A 20,956-nucleotide genomic window follows, 5' to 3' on the forward strand; every position below is an offset into this window, starting at 1 on the left:
TATAAATTATTTTCAATATATGTAGGTCAACTCACGGGATCAAACCCAGAGACCTCTCGGCGCTAGGCAAAAGTCCAACTATGTATGTATATACATATGTAAGTATATTTGGTTGTGAACTTCGTAAACAAACCAAAGTTTCTATGACGAAAATTCAATTGGTTGGATATTATATTTTTTTCGATTCAAATAAATTTAATAAAAAAACCAATGAATATTTACTATTAGATTCGCTATATTTACGCTGTTTATATTACAAATACTGAGCGAAGCCGGGTAAAACAACTACTAGTATATAATAAAAATGAATGTCTGTCTTGCTCCTAAACCACTCAACCGATTACGGTGGAACTTTCAAGATTTGTTGTATGCATATCCGAAAAGCTTACTGTAAAAAGAAATCACCCAAAAACGGGAACGGAAACGGAAAAAACGGGAATGAGTGATATTGCAACGCAATAATTTCAAATGGTTTCGCGTCGCGACCTATGTATGTTGTTAGGGTAAAATAAAAAAAAACAATTGAATAATTTCAAATGTGTTCGCTGCCTGTATTTTTTCGACAAATGGGAACGTGAACGAGAACGAGAACGAGAACGGGAACGGGAACGGGAACGGAAATTGCATGCGTTATTGGGGCATTGCAATGCTTGCCGGGTTCAGCTAGTAAGTATATATAAAAAAGCATAGCTTTTATTTTTGGAAAGTATTTTTTCTTCCGGTAAATTATTTTAAGTCCCTAAAACGCAGCGACGAATTGTAATTAGACAGAAGAAAATAATTTATGTAAATAAATAATAAAAAAAATAGCTCAATACTTGACGATTTATCGCAAACAAATTTTTATGATTGCTCACCTTAAGAGTTACATATATATACAACTAAAAGTTGCATTTTTAAACAATTAACATAATTTGAATGAATCGTGGAGTTTCAATTAAAAAGAGAAGCAGTAGATATGTACATATGTGGGTGCACATATTACATGTACATACATGTATGTAATTGAGTGAATTCCAGCATATTTTGCAACGCAAGCGAATTACAAATGATTTGGTTGGACACATATGTACATATTGTCGATCCTGAATTTTAACGAGAGCCCAAAACACAATCAGCATTCAGAGTCGGGATCCAATCCTTTTTTTCACGATGCGATGCCAAAATACACTTCACTGATAACGGTATTAACGCACTTCAGACTGAATAAACATCCTCACCATTCGAGAGCCTCCATTCTCTCAATTAATATCTCTTCCGAAACATACATACATACATATTCTTTCGAATTTTTTTACATATTGTACACAAATCAAATTCAGATATTTGTGACAGCGGGTAGGATGATTTTTGCCAATTCGATGGAGGAACCTTTTCAACAATGAAATCAGATAAATTGGCAAACTCTGATAAGAAACGATCGACTTGGAGTCAAAAAATATTCAAGTCTTACTAGCAGTATTAAATAATTAGCACGGGATCGAACCCGGTAACCTCTCGCTGCTAAACATAAACGCAACCATCGAGCCATACTGCTGGCTAATATGTTGTAGTTAGGGAGTGGCGTGACTTGAAAAAGGTTGGGAGGCCATGAGTTAGAGAATCGCGTTTTGAATTCGTCGAAAAATATTCACACGCGGATATGCTAGTCGGCGGATTTAAACCGGTCTATGAATTTCAGGGAAATATCAAATGAAAGTATTGTATTTTTTATATAGGTATGTATTTAAGTGTCGAGCATTAATCATCGAGTGAAACTTTTATAAATTCGGATGCAAAATTGACGATGACGATGACGATGATTAGAATCAAAACGTTGCTATTATCTTGTCAATCAAAACTGCGTAGGATTCTTTCGACCTTTAAAATCTAAAGGTTATATTATCATTGTCGTCATTTTGTCGATCTTATATAACCCTTTGTTATTTTTAATTAACTTACATTTCTCGTTTTAAAGGTGGATTGGACAAATGGAAGGTCGAGGTCCAAATAAAAGAATGTCACATGTTGATATTGTTCAGTATTATTTTACAAAGCATCCATTATATTTGTATGTGACAAAAAGATATTCGTATTATATCATGTTTGTATGGATGTTGGAAATTGGGTAAATCTGTTTGTGTTAAAAATTAGCTTAAACTGAAAATTTATACACTAACCTATGTATATAATAATAATATTTATTGCATACAATTAAGAGGATAACTTTAAGATAGACTTAAAAAGACAGTAAATACTCGTAGCCATTTAATACTAGCCGAATTGCCCGGCGTTCCTCGGGCGCGTGAAATTTGCAAATCTGTTGAACCGTGAGATTGTATAAACCAAATGTGGTGGTTTTAAATTGATAACCATATATTTGCATATCAGACTATGATAAAATTGCTGTCACGAAAGAGCCCATCAGTTTTTTTAATGTGCGTATTTGTCTATACTGGCAATTTTCGGTGACAGGTTCGATTTTTTTCGAGATGTACAATTTATGCACAACAACTTGTGTAAAAAGAAAATGGAAACAAGATAAAAGAAATTGAATATAATATTCGTTGTTCATAACTTATATGCAATTCATAGGCGCCGGTTCGATTTTCTTCAAAGGATTCGAAGGATTGAAGTTCGATTGATTCAAAGTATTCGAAGGCGCCGGATTCTGGTATACATATAATTTCGAAAGAAACAGTATATATTATATGTTTGTTTGTTCGTGACAGTAAATTTAATAAAAAAAACAAATGAGTATTCAAATAAATTTATATAAAATAAAACTATTCAAATAAATTGAATGAAATGTTTACTATTAGATTAGTCATGTTTAAGCGGTTTATATTACAAATACCGAGCGAAGCCGGGTAAAACCACTAGTTATATATAAAAAGTGCATTTCTTAAGAAAAAAATGTATTTTATAGTGATTTAAAAATAATGACACAGAGCGATTTTTTTTCTCAAAAACACGTACAATGAATGATGCGACAAACGTGCAAAAATCATGCAAACAAACGTTCATCTGTATACCTATAAATATTAGGCGTTTCAACTACCAACAATTTCAAAGAACACTATTTTATATATGCTCAAAACGATGATGATTAATTGTTCAACTGTAAATTGTATATTTAAAAAGTTGTACTAATTTTACGACTGATCGAGATTTATTGAGCTTTCTACTGATTGTTCTTCTATAAATTAGGTTAAATTTTATCTGAAAATATACATACATAGATATGTAGATACATTTATAATAACACTTCGCACTCAATTCGAACAACGATAAGTTTGATTGAGTTTTCCTGCTGCATAACTGCATAATCTACGATAGGTATATTACATATTTATGAACACACACACACACACATAAAAATCTTTTTTTATGCACAAATAATTCAAATTTAGTCTGATAATGATTTGGAATGTGTACGGGATAGATACATATGTACAATAAGGAAAAAATATGATATAATTTTTAATTAGAGTTTCACGGAGATAAATCGCTGTCGGGATGGGATACCTAGAAGGAGAGTGTGTGTGATGGGAGCAAAAGTAGTGGTAGTAGAGCAGAGCAGGTGCGGTGCCACTTCCACGGACGCTTGTGATATGCCTACATTCATGTACATATGTGGTGTATATATGAAGTGAGAATGACGGAATGATCGTCACTTCGCCGCCATCATCATGAGGACGACGTCCATCTTGTTGGCGGCCGCCGCTCTCGCCGTGGCGCTGCTTTCTACGTGCACTTCTGCCTTACCTCAAGTACAAACAAACACTACTTCACATAACCTCACCAACTAGACTCTGCATAATCTCATTTCCTTCAACGCACCACATCCAAACTTACTTTTGACTCTTCTTTTCATTTATTACGCCAACTTTTCACTTTCCTTTTCAACAACTTTACTTTTCATTTATTATTACATTTGCTATGACACTTTTTGGTGCCACTTTAGTATGCGGTCTCACTGTGTCAGTTCTCGCGTGTGACAGTGAGACTGAAAAATACCGACCCCAACAACATAATCTTAAATGCACAGGGCCAACCCTAACTTAACCTAACCTTTTGCGTGCTTCCATTACCTCCACTAATTATCGTCAAAACTCTTGTATCGTCAGAGTGTGCAATTTTTACAATGGCTTTAATAAGAATATTGACCTATTTCATGTCAGTTCAATTACTATTAGGAACTTATTTGCAAGATTTTTTTTTTTAAACCGTTCTTTTTTTTCTTTTTTATCCTTTTCGCTTAATTTTCTACTGTTACTTAACATAATCTACGAATTTTTCATTATTTTTCTTTTTGTATTTTTATTTTTTTTTCTTTTTTGATAGCAAGTTCCATTTTTCATGCTATTCGAAGAAACTATTTATTTTATTATCTTTATTTTAGCTGTAAGTTTCTCTCTGTTTATTAAATAAATAAATAACCTGACCCTTAAATAAATAGGTGTTGGCTGTTAAGATATGTTTGTTTTTTTTTGGGAAAATATTGATGAAATAAAACTTACAAAAAAAGATATCTTAGAAGCCAACACCTATTTATTTAAGGGTCAGGTTAGGTTAGGTTAAGTTAGGGTTGGCCCTATAAAAAACAAAAATTAATAATAAACAGGTCGTTTCTACGATACAAATAGTACTCAAAAACTATACTAAAGTGGCATTAACTTTTTATACAAATTCTTTTGAACAAGTTTTAAATTGTAACCAACAATTGCAAACACTTACATATTGAATGCATCGATAGAGATTTGCGAGTGGGAATCATAAATAAAATACCCCGTCGTGAGATAAAAGTACTGTACATAACCTCGCCCACTTGCACTTACACTTTTCACCCTCCCTATCAACTGCATTTATTTTCTTTCTTTTATAATATACTAGTGGTTTTACACGGCTTTGCTCGATGTTTGTAATATAAACCACTTAAACATGGTTAATCTAATAGTGAACATTCATTTGTTTTTTTTTATTAAATTTATTTGAATAAAAAAAAATAATATTCAACGATCGTCGTAATAGCTTTGGTTTGTTTTCGATGCATCCACCCAAACCTTACATAGTTACAAAGTCTCTTTCGAAATTATATATTAAATTGTATGTTAACTAAAGTCAATGTATTTTATTCGTGTCGATACAATAGTGATTCATTGGCGTATTTAAATTTCGTGAGGGTAATTTAAATTTGCACGCGAAAATAATCGCAAAGTCATACGAACTAAATTGTATTCCAATTCATTGAAATTCGCGCTGTAAAATTTGAATACAGCAAACGTTTCAATATATGTAACTCTTGCTGTTTACATACATATATATGTATGTATGTAAAATGAACGGGAACGAAAAAGTGTTTGATCACAAGAAATGTTTTCGTTTTAAATTCGCACAACTCTGGCATGCATGCGCTGCTTAAACTGCAGTATTTTGAATAAATAGATTCGAGTGCGGAATTTCGCTTTGCAAATTTTCAATGATCATGTTTACGTACACTACATATGTACAAATATGCGAGGGAAAAAAAGTGACAGATTGTATGTAAATATAATACGACGACCCACGTTTATACGTATGATAATATTACGGTTATAATAATATAATAGTTTAAGAAGCTTCCTTCTTTGCCAGCGGTAGCGAACCTAAGACACGCGTGTCACATTTGCCTCACGATGATATTTGCCTATTCTCATAAAACACTTTTAAGTGCTCTTCAGCTAAATATTTCTTTTCAACTAACTACAAATTAATACGATGGTAGGGATTGCAAAAATACCGGAATTTTTGATACCGGTATTATCAAAAAAAAAAAAAAAATGATACTGGTATTATATACTTGTACTTTAGGTATTATTTTTAAATTAATTAATTTTTGGTAAAAAAAAAGCTTTTGATTCCGATATCCCGATCATTTTTCAATTCCGACTATTATTATTAGGTTATTAGATACCCAATCATCGTTCACTGAAGATGCAAACGAAGAGTCAACCATTAGCTGGGGAATTAGTTGTTGTTGAAAGACAAATTATACTCTCTATCCATAGAGTAATTAGAAATAAAAAAAGAACAATACCGGTATTACCGGTACTTTCGGTATTTTTTATAAATTAATTAATTAAAAAAATACTTCCAATATCCCGAGCACCGCTTGCATGTTTCAAAATGTTTATTGAAAAATACGCCAAATGCAAAAATTCAAATACAAGATATTCGGGTACAAAACTGTAAAGTAGGTGCGTCCCAGATATAAAAGGATTATAATTATTCGTAGTTTTTTTTTTTTTTGCAATTACGACTTAACCTGATCAGATACCCAATCATCGCTCAATGGAGATGTAAACGAAGAGTCATCAGGAATAACCACCGGCTGGGGAATTATATTTTTTTTAAAGACAAATTATATTTTATTTCTATACACTAATTGGAATACAAATAGTCAGTACGATATATACCAATGTATATATCACACTGAAAAATGTACCAAATAATATATTTTATCACATTTTCAATGTATGAACATAATTTAAAAAATAAAAAGACCACAACGTTATAGTAAACATTTTTTTATTTAAATTAAAATTAAACTTCAGAAACATTGCATTAAACGATGTGTATTGGAAAACAGTACAAATTAAAACAATTTTACAATATATGTAATTGGGTATGTCGTTTTCGTAGTATTTAGCCAAATGTACGAATATGAAAAAATCGTTACTATCGGTATTTCTTTTTTTAATACCGGTATTACCAAAGTCTTATTTTCGGTCAAATACCGATACTACCGGTATTGCAGTCCCTAGTCGAAGGATATGTACTCGTATTGTAGATTTGTATTAAACAAAACTTTTACTATTTTTATTGTTTTAAAAAGGGGGGGGGGGGGGCGGCATGGTTAAAGAAAGTGATTTTTGTGGCTTGCGATACGTTTTCGAAGGTGAATTTTATATTTTTTGTGCTTAGGATAAACGGTTGGCCACTGCTGTTCTATGCAAATGTCCGGAACGTCTTCGTCTGGGACAGTTCGGAATGCGATGTGTGACCCCACTCTCATATCTAACTGTATTGGCCGTCAAATTCGGCGACAGAAAATGACTAAGCAGTGTAAAAGAGGGGCCTCCGGGGGCCTAACGGTGCCCCCAACCCACAACTATATTATTAAAAAAATGTATTGTCCTATTCAAGACAAAAACGAAAAACAGGCACACCCAAAACGAGTTTGCTCTATATTTTTTCGCAATAAAGGCTGTCTATTTCAGGATCGATCGAAATTCAAAATATTTTTAATATGCATATACTAATAAAAAAAATAATGTAGTGTCTGTTTTGGCGCGTTCTTTACATCATAAACGAGCAACGACTGAGAATTAACGGTACCGTTTAAAAAGTATGCCACATTGTGATCAAACACTATGATGAATTGATTTCGACCCGACCGAAATTGGCACATGCAATATGCATCTATGTATGTATGTATGTACATATATATACATACATATAATTGGGTAAATCATAATATGTATTTCAAACATACGTATATATGTAAATATTAAAAAAACCAACGGAAATTTAAATGTTGGCCCTCACCAATCTTCTGTTATGATTCTCAGAATCATTATTATTCTTTTAACATTCTCCAACCCGATTTAATTATCCATTGCGAAGTTCTGGGGTATGATATTTCATTGATATGAATTTCAAATGTCGGAATATCTTATATTTAAATACGAATTAAAATTGGAGAATCGCAATATTATTAAAAATTTCACAAATATATATACATTTATTTATTTTTATTTTATATTTTATATTTTACATATATATATGTATGTATGGTTTAAATTGTGTTAAATGCTGTATTATTTTTTAATTTATTTTTTTGTAATTTTTTGCTTTTGCTTTTTGTTCTATCTATTATTTTTTGTTATCTCCCTCTCTTATTTTATTTTATTTTGTAGGCCATTGTGGCGCATTAGGTTCTTCCTGCAATGCCACAATGGTTCAAAACGTTAAATAAATAAATAAATAAACAAATATCAGGAAGGCCTGACAAGTAAATCCCAATGCGCCTTCCTGGCCATTTACAAATATTTTAGAATAATTTTAACAAAGTGTCACAGTCATACATCTATGGATAAATTTTTGATAAACTAAAATTTTCGGAGCATTTTTCTTTTATATAAATCGTCAAATTTTAAGATGCTGAAAACTCGAAATTTGCGAGACATTTATGACAAAATTTGTAGCATTTTCATACGAATCAGCGAAATCGAGATGCTGAAAACTCGAAAATTGCGAGAAATGGATAAAGGTTGCCAATTTGTTGGAACCTGTTCAATGAAAATCAGATAAATTGACAAACTCTGATAGGAAACAATCGACCTGGAGTCACAAACCAAGGTCTAGCCAGCAGCAACCGGTGAGACTCGAACCCGTGACCACCATGTTCGAAAATATATATGCTAACCACTAGTCTACGCTGCTGGTTAAATATATTTTATTTTACATAGATAAATACCAGGAAGGCCTGACAGGAAGACCCCAATGCGCCTTCCTAGACAATTAATTACAAACATTGTAGAATTTTTATTACATAAGTCACTGTATTTCGAGAGGTTGAAGAACAAGAAATTAACAATTAATTGATTAATCTATTGAGACATCTATGCATTCAGACTTGTTGATATAAATTTTTACATTTTTTACATAAATCAAATTCAGATATTTGTGGGTAGGATGATTTTTGCCAATTCGATGGAGGAACCTTTTCAACAATGAAATCAGATAAATTGGTAAACTCTGATATGAAACGATCGACATGGAGTCACAAATATCAAAGTCTGACTAGCAGTATTAAAGATTAGCACGGGATCGAACCCGGTAACCTCTCGCTGCTAAACATAAACGCAACCACCGAACCATACTGCTGGCTAATATGTATGAAGGTAGAAAAACAGTTGAACAGAAATTCAAACGCTAGAGCCTAAAAAATGAACTATTGTTATGAAAAATGAAGTCGAAAGACAAAAAAAAAAAAAAAAAAAGAATTTGGAAATAAAAACGTTTTATATTTATATTTTAAAGGCAATCTCTCCGACGGCTTCTGGACCAGACCAAAAAAATAGTTTCTTAGAATGGCTTTTAAATTTGGCCGGAGTAACCACAACAACCACCACTCAAGCTCCAGTGTTGACCCCCCCTGAAAATTGTCCCCCTTGCTGTGAGTATCAATTTTTATTTTTATTTTTATTCCACAATCACAATTCGATGCATCGCAATTCAAAGAATCGAATCGATAATTTGAACAATTTGCAAATTATAGCTAAACTACATATGTATGTATGTATGTATGCTAATAGAGAGACCCCCATGCCTCAATTGGCCTAATTGATATTGCAGTCATTTGGATTCTTTCAGATAAACATAATCACAGTGCAATTTCCATAATGGCACATAATTGATGCTAAAAAACTGTGTTTTTTCAGCGTGCGGACAGACAAATACGAGGAAAAGAATCGTGGGCGGTCAAGAGACCCAAGTCAACGAATACCCATGGATGACTTTGCTCCTCTACAATGGCCAGTTCTATTGTGGCGGTTCTCTCATCAACGATCGATACATTTTGAGTGCTGCCCATTGCGTCAGCGGGTATTTACTCAATCTTAGTCCCTTATATAATAACTAGAGGTAGGACCGGCAGCGTGCCGTTCATCGTGAAAATTGTTAATTGTTCGCCGTGCTTTGTTCATTTTTATGATGAACCTTTTTTTAGCACCTTAGCTTTGTAAATAGACCCAAAACGCCCTGATTCCTGGAAAAAGCACGCTTCCGGTCCTACCTCTAATAATAACCCTTTGATAGTGACTTAGACATTCTCTAAACCTATCCTATACAGCTACTGCATCATTAAAGAACCATTTAAAGTACAGTACACTCTCGATTATCCGAGCTGATTCTGGGGAGGAAGGGCACGGATAGGTGAAAAACACGGATAATCCGAATAATCAAATTTTTACCTGGTTTCAAATCTAGTATCATATTTACAATACTAAATTTTGTTTCATAATTTTAATACTCATTATTTATTAAGAAAAACGCTCATAGTTAAGAGGGCTGGACAGCAGCGCCTTGTCCATACAAACGTACTATACTTCTCCCTAGCTCAATTATGGCACTAGAGAAATTATTTTTTAATATGCTATGGATATCCACCATTAGGGTGCATCTATCGTTTTATTTTTTTGATTAATTATTTTTTATAGGAGCTAGGAGCCGCCAAACATCTATAAAATCGCCTCTTTTTTACACCAACGAAAAGAGTCTAGCGTGGTTATTTAACGGTCTATTTAAAAAAAAATACGCCGATAGATGCACAGAAAATATCTTTCTCATACCGATGATGAATTTTTTTTAAAAATTGGTCCAGTTTTGGAGGAGAAAATAGTAGAATACGAAACCTCGATTTTGTCAATTTAAAACACGTTATCTGGTCGAAGCGCAACTGTCGCATTCACTCAATATATATATTGATATATTTTGTCGCATTCACTCAATATATACATACACTCAATATATATATATATATATATATATATATCGAAGAAAGGAACGGTAACAAAATTAAGGTTTCGGGTGTACAGTCCTCTTAAGCAGATATGTGGCCGTTAGTAGTTAGTACTAGTTTTGCCGAAATATAAAGAAATTATGATATAACACCTTGGTCCATGGGATGAATCAAAGATGTCACATTAGGAGGCAAAAATTTTGTAAGACCATCGGTTGTTTTCAATATGGCTTATAACTGGCTTACCTCGATAAAATAAACGAATTTTTGTTATTAATCGACAAGAATAGTCGAAATATGATTTTTCTAAGTGGAATTTTATTTAATTCTCATATAAAGATAATTTAATATATTATATTATCTATTAATTCAATTCAGATTCGTGTAAATACGAGTAAACACTAATACGAGCTTTTTGCCCGCAATTTTACCGATTTAAAGTTCAGCACACTTCCAATCAACCCTTTTAAACGAAAACAAAAAATAGTGTGGCCAGAACACTATCCCAATAAACATGTTTCAATAGAAAATACTCAATATAAAATAGTATTAACAGTGGCTGCAAATGAAAGATAAAATACCCGACAATAGATTCCAATATCCATTTTGAACAGAAAATTGACAGATTTTGAGACATCGACCGAACAACACCAAGATATATATGTAGAAAAATCGCGCGATTTAAAAAACATATGTATATCTCCGAATCTCGAGCCAATCAACATTTTTTATTACCAGATTCATATTTACTGGGCATAGATCTATAAGAAAAGTCATATCTCGTCTCTAAACAAAAAAAAAGTCGTCATTTGTCGAACAGTACAGTTACAATTCTACGGGAAGATTTTTCATTTCAGTTCCCTTAAAAGATCGAAGTTTATTTATTTTCCCAATCACCAAAAGTTTTATTTTATGAGTTCTTGATGCGTTTCCGCAACACATGATAGTTAACCTTTCTTTGGACGATTTATGTCCAGGAATGGATTTTTCTCTCATTGAAGATAGCGGTTTTGTCGGCAAGCACTTCCAGTACAGACCTGTAGAACTATTACAATCTCTCGCGAACGCCTCTAACTTATTTTTTTTTTGTTTAACTACATACATATATCTCGAACAGTTTGAACACCAACTCTATATTCTTCAGAAAGCTTTAACGTGGATTCTCCGTTTTTGAATCTCTCAATTAACTTAAGTTTCTGTTTTTTTGTGAGTAAAATTTTCATTCGTTTATTTCTCCATTTTTAAACGGTACAGATACATGTGTAAATCTGAAATATTTTCGAGTTTATAGCAAAGCAAATAATTTCACACGGAAAATAATTAAACATACGTATGTCACGAAAAAATCTGCTCTGAATACACGCACTTGTTACTTCTTTGTTGATAAAAAGCGACTGAAAGAAGTAACGCAACAGTAAAAGACATTTAAAAAGGGAACGAAAAACATTTCTGTGTTTTTCAAGCAATCGGTGCTTCTCATAGTCATATAAGAATAAAATTTAATTAATTTAAAATAATTAATTCATATTTTTCTAGTACGGGTAATCGAGAGTGTACCGTAATTCATATAAATAATAGGGTAGAGCGGAAAAAATAGTTGTACCACTGCCAAATTAACTCGGTTGTTTCGGAACAAAACAACCGAGACTCTCACGTAATTTTAATTGTATAATTTATAATTTAATATTATAGAAGTAATGCCTATCATCGACGTGGTCGACAGCCAAAGGGTAAAATTAAAAAGCCTTCTTATGTTCCCCTTTTTCAATCCAAAGGCCTGACGTTGCACGGCACTCTAAAACTTAAATAGAAAAAAAGAAAGACTTTTATCGAATCGTACACACGCATTTACATAATCCCGTTCCCCTTTTTATTTTTTCTCGGGCAACACAATGCTATCCATCATTCTGAATTTACCAAAGTTTTATTGAATTTCCTAAAGAGGCTTAATAAGTCTACGTACAGTACATTTCACTCGATAAGACTACGAGATTTCATCATTTCACCTTGATTGATGAAGACTCATTTTGTGTCGCTCCGTTATTTCTAGGCTTAATAATAATAAAATGAAATTTCGATTGCAGATTTAAGGAAGAAAAGATGTCCATAAGATTACTTGAACACGATCGCGATACCGATAATGAAACTGAAACTATTACCAGGAAAATTGCAAGAGTATTACGACATCCAAGGTATTCAAATCAAAATTACAACAATGACATCGCTCTCCTGCGTTTAGATGAAAAGGTAATTACATATTTTTAATTGAACAATTAAATACATATTTATTTATTTCTTACATATACATATATGTATAGTATACCAGGAAGGCCTGATAGGTAGACCCTAATACGCCTTCCTAGACAATTAATTACAAACATTGCAGCATTTTTATTACATAAATCATTGTATTTCGAGAACACGAAATTAACAATTAATTAATTAATCCATTGAGACATCTATAGATTTAGACTTGTACATAAATTTTTAAAATATTGTACATAAATCAAATTCAGTTATTTGTGACAGCGGGTAGGTTGATTTTTGCCAATTTGAGGAGCCGTTTCAAACTTTCACAAATATCCAAATCTAACTATCAGTATTAAAGATTAGCATGGGATCGAACCGAGTAATATCTCGGTGCTAAACATAAACGCAACCACCGAGCCATACTGCTAGCCATACACCAAGCCAAGTACATATATCGAGGGTTGACATTGAATGTCACTGGTTCAGCGATTGCTTAGATCCTGATCGAAATAAAAAAAATATATTGAATGACATGGATGACTAGTGTTGTGCCCGTTGATTTCAACGGGTGGTTTCGGAAAGGAATCGATACACAAATATAAATATAAGGTAATATTAATCGTAATAAAAAGTGCGCGCATTACACGCTCACCAATCCAACACGTTGGAAATGATGAATGAATGTGTGTGTGTGTGTGTGTTTATGTGTTACACGTCGCTTGGCCTGACGTCACATGACGTTCCACCCCCCCCTCCCACTTACCCGCTACTACGCTTTCCCGCGTCTCCTCGACCATTTAACTCTGATTGGCTCTGTGTCACACGGTCAGGCACATACCCACATACATACACACACCGCGTCCGTTTTTATATATACATATTATTATTATTAAATCCGGATCGGCTGCCTCTTATTAGAATTCCCCAATTTTATCTAAATTAAGTGTTGTAACTAAACCCATTATGCGCAAAAATTTATTATATTGTATTTTTTGTATGTTGATAAACATTATACATATGTGATGTGATAGTATCGTAGCATAATCCATCTGTATTACATTTTTTTCTTAAATTGACATTCAAATTAGAAATGAGTGTTCATTCAGATATGATACAGCGTTCAGTAACTTGAAATAAAGCGACTTTCATAAATCAATATACATTGCAATATAGCTGGCATGATAATTGTGCAAAAAGAAAAAAAATGGTTATTCTAGTGAATATACATAATACTGGTACATAGTACTGGAATGGCAAACGATGCGAAAGCAATAACCATTATCTACTTTTCAGGTGGAGTTGGTGGGGAAATTGCGTCCCGTTTGTATGCCCGTGTCTGGGAAAAGCTTCACCGGATATGATGGCATAGTTACCGGTTGGGGTGCATTGGAAGAACACGGTGCAGTTGCGAATGCACTTCAAGAGGTACAAACTTGCATATTAATGTGCATATAATGCATACGTAACTGTGTACATACATGCTACACCGTATTCGTGGTATTAGTTATTGGGAACTAATTATTTGATGGGTTAAAAATAACTAAAATGATCAGTTAAAAATTGAGATTAATGATCAGTAATTTATTAAATAAGTGATAAGATAAACAATATAAATGATAAGTAAAACCAAATAAATTATAATTTTTGACAGTTGGATGATAGCGCATCACCCATCTTAGATCTTAGCAGGCAACGTTTATTTATTTAAGGGTCAGGTTAGGTTAGGTTAAGTTAGAGCTGGCCCTATTCATTTAAGATTAGGTTGTTAGGGTCGGTATTTATTAATTTAACAGACACGCGAGAACTGAGACAGTGAGACTGAAATGAACCTGTAGCGAGGGACGGGGACCGAGGGGGTTGAACACGGAGAGGGTCAATAATTGTTAACGATGTTCAAGTATACATATACGAGAAAAAGTCAGTTCAAGGGAAAAAAACAAAAATCAGGAAGCCAGTAGCGTCAGCAAGTGAAAGAAAGTCAGTTGAAAAACAAATTCGAAGTCCAGGAGAAAAGCGAGAAATCAAAACACCAGTGAATGTCAGATTTTATCAACGCGTGGTCCGGCGTTAACAAAGAAACGCACGCGGGTTTAGAGGATGTTGCCAGTGGCAATATTTTTTTACACTACCGAAAACGAGACGCGATGGCAACATTGACTCATCTTCATCTATTTATCGTTTCAATTAATAATCGATTATTTATTTTAAAATATTATCATTTCGTTAATATACTGATCATTTTGGTTTAATTACTGTTCATATTATTTAAATACTTATCATTATATTTAATAACCGATCGCATAGCAACTGATCATTTATTATATTCACTGATCAATCCACTATTTTTACCTACCAAATGTTTTTTTTACTGATCAAAATGTGATTTTTTTACTGATCGGTTAAATAGAGGCCTTAGTTATTGAGCATTTTTTTGCTCACTTTGCGTAATAACCGATTTCACGAATACAAAGCATGTGCATAATATGTACATAAGTGCATGTGTGAATGTGTTTGAATACATTTGCAGGTGACCGTGCCCATCATGTCAAACGAGGAGTGTCGTAAGACTGCTTATGGGGAAAAGCGCATCACGGACAATATGCTCTGCGCTGGTTTTCCCGAGGGTATGAAGGATTCTTGCCAAGGGGACAGCGGTGGTCCTTTGCACATCGTCAATTCCACAACCAATCTACATCATGTTGTCGGTAATTTGCATTGTGTACTTACATTTTTAATTCAAAACGCAATAAAATCGATCGAGTGATGACCCAAAATCTTTCTAAACAATGGACCAGACCAGACCAATTTTAGTTTTTTTTTTCAAGTGTATGCTTCTATAGTTCCAGTAGAGCAAAGTCATATGGGATAAAAATATGTATTAACATGTAGAAGAGTATGCACCCATAAACGAGTGGAAAATCAATAGTTATCCTCAATAAATATTAACATTTTTATACGTTCACTGGTGTCAGAAGTGGGATCTTCACATTTCAAAAAGGTCCAATGCGAATTATTATATTAGTATAATGTGATATCTAACGTGGAATTTGAATTTCAGGTGTGGTGTCGTGGGGTGAGGGTTGTGCCCAAGCCGACCATCCAGGTGTATACACACGTGTTAACAGATACAACACGTGGATCAGACAGAACACAGCCGACGCGTGTTATTGCTGACACCAACGCGCTTTTCGACCAACTCGTTACCAGCTCAACCATCGAGCTACACACCCTGTGATTGGCTAATTTACCACAACACTAAATAATATACTACGATATATTATTATGTATACATATAATACGTACTTATTAGGATAAGATATTTATTTTTATTTATGTTTCCATATTTAATTCCAAATTAAAAAAGATACACACAAATGACAATTTCTAGTTTACACTATTACATATGATTCCTAGTCTCTTTATGCTAATTCCTTTATGATTTCTGACGATCTTTCAAGTCAATACACTATACTGAGGTTGATTTTTGTCAATACAAATAATTATTAAATTTGTTTTATTAAAATTACACAAAATATATATATTCCAAAATGTAATTAAAACGTTACGTCAAACAAATTAATTCCGCTAATGATCAATTTCCGTTTGTCAATCAAAATTAATACATGATTATACAAGAGTCTACCGAATCGAAAGCCCATTATTTTTTTTATTTAGTTAAAAAAATATCGATGGTGTCGAAAAAATAGTGTAATTTCCAATTCAAATAAACTGAATTATTATCAAATCAAATATAAGCGTTGAAAAACGTACCCAAACAACAAAAGAACCGACGAGTGCTATTTTTTCTTTCCCCAAGCACTTACTTAGTATTTGTTTGATTTGATTTTTAAATGTTTTTTATTATTACTAAATTATGTTCACAATACATCTTATATCTATTTTAATAGCTACTGATCTACTGATCATTTTATATTTTACAATTTTAAATTAATTTTGTTAGTAATCATAGTATTATATTATTATAATGTTTAATTTTTCAAAATAGGGTGGATAACTCTTTAAATTTTTCATAGAGATGAAAATCTGCTATGCAGTTAGTTTCGCAGTTTCACAAATTTTGTGAAGATATGTATTTTCAAAAAGAACATTTTAAGTAGATATATTTAGATGGAATGAAGGAACTTGCGCTTTCAAACAGTAAATTCAGGATTGGTGTATTTTTATTACTAACCTCTTCTTAGCTCGCAAACGATTTGGTTGTCTGACGAAGTTTAAGTTCTTATCCGATCGTTTTCAAACTTTGCCATTTTGCTCGGTTTGGTCATCAATATAAGTGGAAATGACGTCCGCCATTACCATGGTGAAAAATAATCGTAATAGACACGTTTGAAAATACTGCATCTTCCTTCACGGTCCATACGAAAATACTGCATCTTCTATCGTCCACACTGTCCCATTTGTCCACACTGTTCTGATCGCCCCCCTCTCGCTATGGCAGATTGAGCACTTTGCCATACTCATGATCAAAGTTTACAGAGATAATTGGTGATTTCTTAATTAGTTTTTTTTTTATATTGTATATTGTCTTATACAAAATATAGAAGAGGTTAGTTTTAATATACATATTTATTTTATTAATTGAATAATTATATACTAGACTCTCTCTAGTTATTGTTGTTTAGCAGCAGAGTGCAATTTCCCAAGTCATTATTTCTCAAAATTCGGCTTTGGTTCAATATCACACATCTTGTTTCAAGCTATTGGATTTTTTCCTAAAAAAACATTTAACACAAGTCGAATATTCTGTAGAAAATTATTTGAATTTGCCGATCGAAAAGATTCCATTGCAGTGAGTGATGTCTCCAGCAAGCATCCTTTGGCTTTAATAATATTATTTATATGAATTGATTGTTAATATAATCACTAATGGGATAAGAATTATTTTACTGTAGTATGTACTGTCACGTTCCAATGAATATTTATTTAATTTTTTTAAACTACTTGGTTAACTAACCAAGTTTTATTTATTAATATTAAAATGTTACATTTATCTTACATATATTATATTCGAAGAAACGAGATTATGGAACGATGATAATTTAATATGAGATACGTATAACTTATTTCACTATAACTTTAGTTCACTTTATTCTGCTGCTGTGCTGACCGTCATTTGCGGACGCGTTATCGGAGTCTTGATGATGACTGTCGCTCTCAGAAGTCGATGGTGAGGACTGACTGTCACTCTCGGAGTCGATGTTGATGACTGACTGATTCGATCGAATCGCGATCTATATATGTACATGATTTGTTATCTTATGGGCTGGGCACATTCCTGGATTTTTATCTTATCTGGATATACTATTACAGGAATTTTTATTAACTTGTTTACGCGAGTATGAGCGTGAGAAAGTGATATTTGATTATCATGGGAATCGAGGTACATAACAGTACATATAACTCTAGATTTAAATGGTGGACATTATATTCTAATGACACATCTCTATTTAAGAAATTTTCATGAATTGTTGCCATTTGGTTTCGAATATAATTTAAGCGAACATAATCTAATTCTTATTCTTCAACTATACATAAAATCCAAGTGGTCCATTAACCATACTCTGACAGACACGTTGTAACGTTTCAATCCCAAGTGATAAACTTTGCAGCTTTTAGCACCACATACAATGTATACATGTTACAATTTCCTCAATGTTCAATCTCATTTTGATATACATATATATATAACTAGTTTTATGGCCGTTGAAATTTCAACGGGTGCTTTCGGATTGAACGATTACGACGGAACTTTCAGAATTTGTTGTATGCATGTCCGGGAAGATTACTGTGAAAAAAAACGGGATAAAACCTCTAAATAATCATATTCGTAATTACGATTGTATCGACGCGAAAGTATGAAGCGCCAGCGTGTAGTTAAGGAAATTTTTACGTTGGTAATCAACTTGCGCGCACGCATGCCAACGCTTACATTACGTACCACTCATACCAACTTTACATTACGTACCACTGATAACAATCCTACATATGTATATAAATCAATGTTTGTCTGTCTGTCACGTATGCGTTCCCATACTTTACTATAATTTAATTTGATTATTAAGTATTAATTTGAAACATTCACTTATCGAAACGCATCGAGAAACGGGAACGGGAAAGGGAATTGCATGCGTTATTGTACGATGGAACGATGGAACTTTCAGGATTTATTGTATGCATATCCGGGAAGCTTATGTACTGTGAAAAAAAATCGACCAAAAACGGGAACGGAAACGGGTAAAACGGGAATGAGTGGCATTACAACGCAATAATTTCAAATGTTTTCGAGTCGCGACATGCGTTGTTAGGGTAAAATAAATAAATAATTGAATAATTTCAAATGTGTTCGCTACCTGCGTTTTTCCGACAAATGGGAACGGGAACGGGAACGGCAACGAGAACGGGAACGGGAATTGCATGCGTTATTGTGGCATTCAAATTTTCATTTCTACAAAATTTTTCAAGTAAGTGTTTTTCAATAAGAAAAGTCGTTAAAATTTTCTATAGTGAAAAACCAAAATAAAATTCAGTGATGTATTTGAAGCTTTTGCCGTCATAGAAGAACGACCCATGCATACGTATGCACTACGTACATATGTAAAGAGTACAAGAGTAGTTTCACAATTTTCGCATTCAAAAAGTATTCGCAAAACTTAGATATTTATAAAGAGATAGGGGTGTAGTTAGAAATCCGTATTGATCGTACATACATATGTATGTCACGTCACATCTGATGTGAATGTGAAGTGATGTCTCAAACTTGAGACATCTTCGCAAATTCACGCGTGAAATCTCCAACATCCGGCTCGTTTAAGTGCTCCATTTCAAATCGACTATATTTAATATCAACTCTTACACAATAATTATATATGATAATATGATAAGTATGTACATACATATGTATAGTAATTTAATATATAAACTGAACCCGGCATGCGTTGCAATGGCACAATAACGCATGCAATTCCCGTTCCCGTTTCTCGATGTGTTTCGTGAATGTTTCAGTTTCAAATTAATATTTAATAATCAAATTAAATTACAGTAATTACAATTTGTCGGAAAACGTGAACACATTCTAAATTATTCAATTGTTTGTTTATTTTAGCCTAACAATGCAGGTGGCGACGCAAACACATTTGAAATTATTGCGATGCAATGCCACTCATTCCTTTTTAAACGTCCCCGTTCCCGTTTATGTGCGATTTTTTACAGAACCATCGCAATCAGTTGAATTGTATATGAACGCATAAGTGAGAGACAAATAAACAGAAATAGTGTAATATATAATTTGGAAAGAGACTTTGTATGTATGTAGCATTGGTTGGTTGGTTGGGAACAAATCATTCGATTTATTTTTTTTTCGATTCATAAGCGCCGATTCGATTTTTTTTCATTTCAAAGGATTCGAAGTCCCCGGGGACGAAGACGCCGAGGGCGAAGCCTCTGGGAGCGATGCCTCCTAGGGGGCGAAGCCCTACCCAATTTCTCTTCGGATTCTAGTATACATATAATTTCGAAAGAGTATATATGTATGTTTGTTCGTGACAGTCAATTTAATAAAAAAAAAAAACAAATGGGTATTCAAATAAATTTATATAAAATAAAACTATTCAAATAAATTTAATAAAATGTTTACTATCAGATTAGTCATGTTTAAGCGGTTTATATTACAAATATATTCATATATATTCTAAATTATATTTACGCAATTTTATTATATAGAATTTATATTACAAATATATTTATAGCGCTATTCTGTATACGCGTGTTTGTCTGTTTTGGTAAAAGTTTTATATACACGTGTGTTTGTTTGTTTTGGTAAAAGTCGAACTTATTGAAACAAATTTTCTTTTTCAACCAAGTTTGCACTTATGACGTTCGAATTGGTGGATTTATTTTTTCAACAAACATAATTTATTAATCAAATTAAATTAAACACAAAAAAATTTTACGTCTATCGGGAAGTACATATATATATTGTATATTCATAAATGGGCATATGTGCCACTACTAATTATTATGCATTATTAAGTATTTCGTGAACAAAGCCGACTTTTTGCTTTATTGTTCTCATGAAATATAATATGTACTGAAACCATAGCGGGCATGCACACAATGACTCATGTAAGTTTCATCGCAATC

The 20,956-nt window shown here is 32.9% G+C and overlaps 1 protein-coding gene across 1 annotated transcript; it reads left to right on the top strand.

Annotated features, from left to right (window-relative positions):
- Positions 1-3,516: 3,516 nt before the first annotated feature.
- LOC143913470 (trypsin-1-like) lies at positions 3,517-16,290 on the top strand. Its single transcript, XM_077433295.1, has 7 exons — positions 3,517-3,752; positions 9,067-9,202; positions 9,468-9,630; positions 12,631-12,793; positions 14,090-14,221; positions 15,324-15,501; positions 15,855-16,290. The coding sequence occupies exons 1-7, from the start codon at positions 3,672-3,674 to the stop codon at positions 15,968-15,970; spliced, it is 969 nt and encodes a 322-aa protein (XP_077289421.1). The 5' UTR covers positions 3,517-3,671; the 3' UTR covers positions 15,971-16,290.
- Positions 16,291-20,956: the final 4,666 nt, after the last annotated feature.

This window comes from Arctopsyche grandis, chromosome 6 (assembly GCF_051622035.1).
Source record: "Arctopsyche grandis isolate Sample6627 chromosome 6, ASM5162203v2, whole genome shotgun sequence".
Lineage (NCBI taxonomy): Eukaryota > Metazoa > Arthropoda > Insecta > Trichoptera > Hydropsychidae > Arctopsyche > Arctopsyche grandis.

Coding starts and splice junctions, on each gene's coding strand:
- LOC143913470 (XM_077433295.1), top strand. CDS start 3,672: ATGAGGACGACGTCCATCTTGTTGGCGGCCGCCGCTCTCGCCGTGGCG. Junction 9,631..12,630: donor GCTGCCCATTGCGTCAGCGG/GTATTTACTCAA, acceptor TTTCGATTGCAG/ATTTAAGGAAGAAAAGATGT. Junction 15,502..15,854: donor CAATCTACATCATGTTGTCG/GTAATTTGCATT, acceptor TTTGAATTTCAG/GTGTGGTGTCGTGGGGTGAG.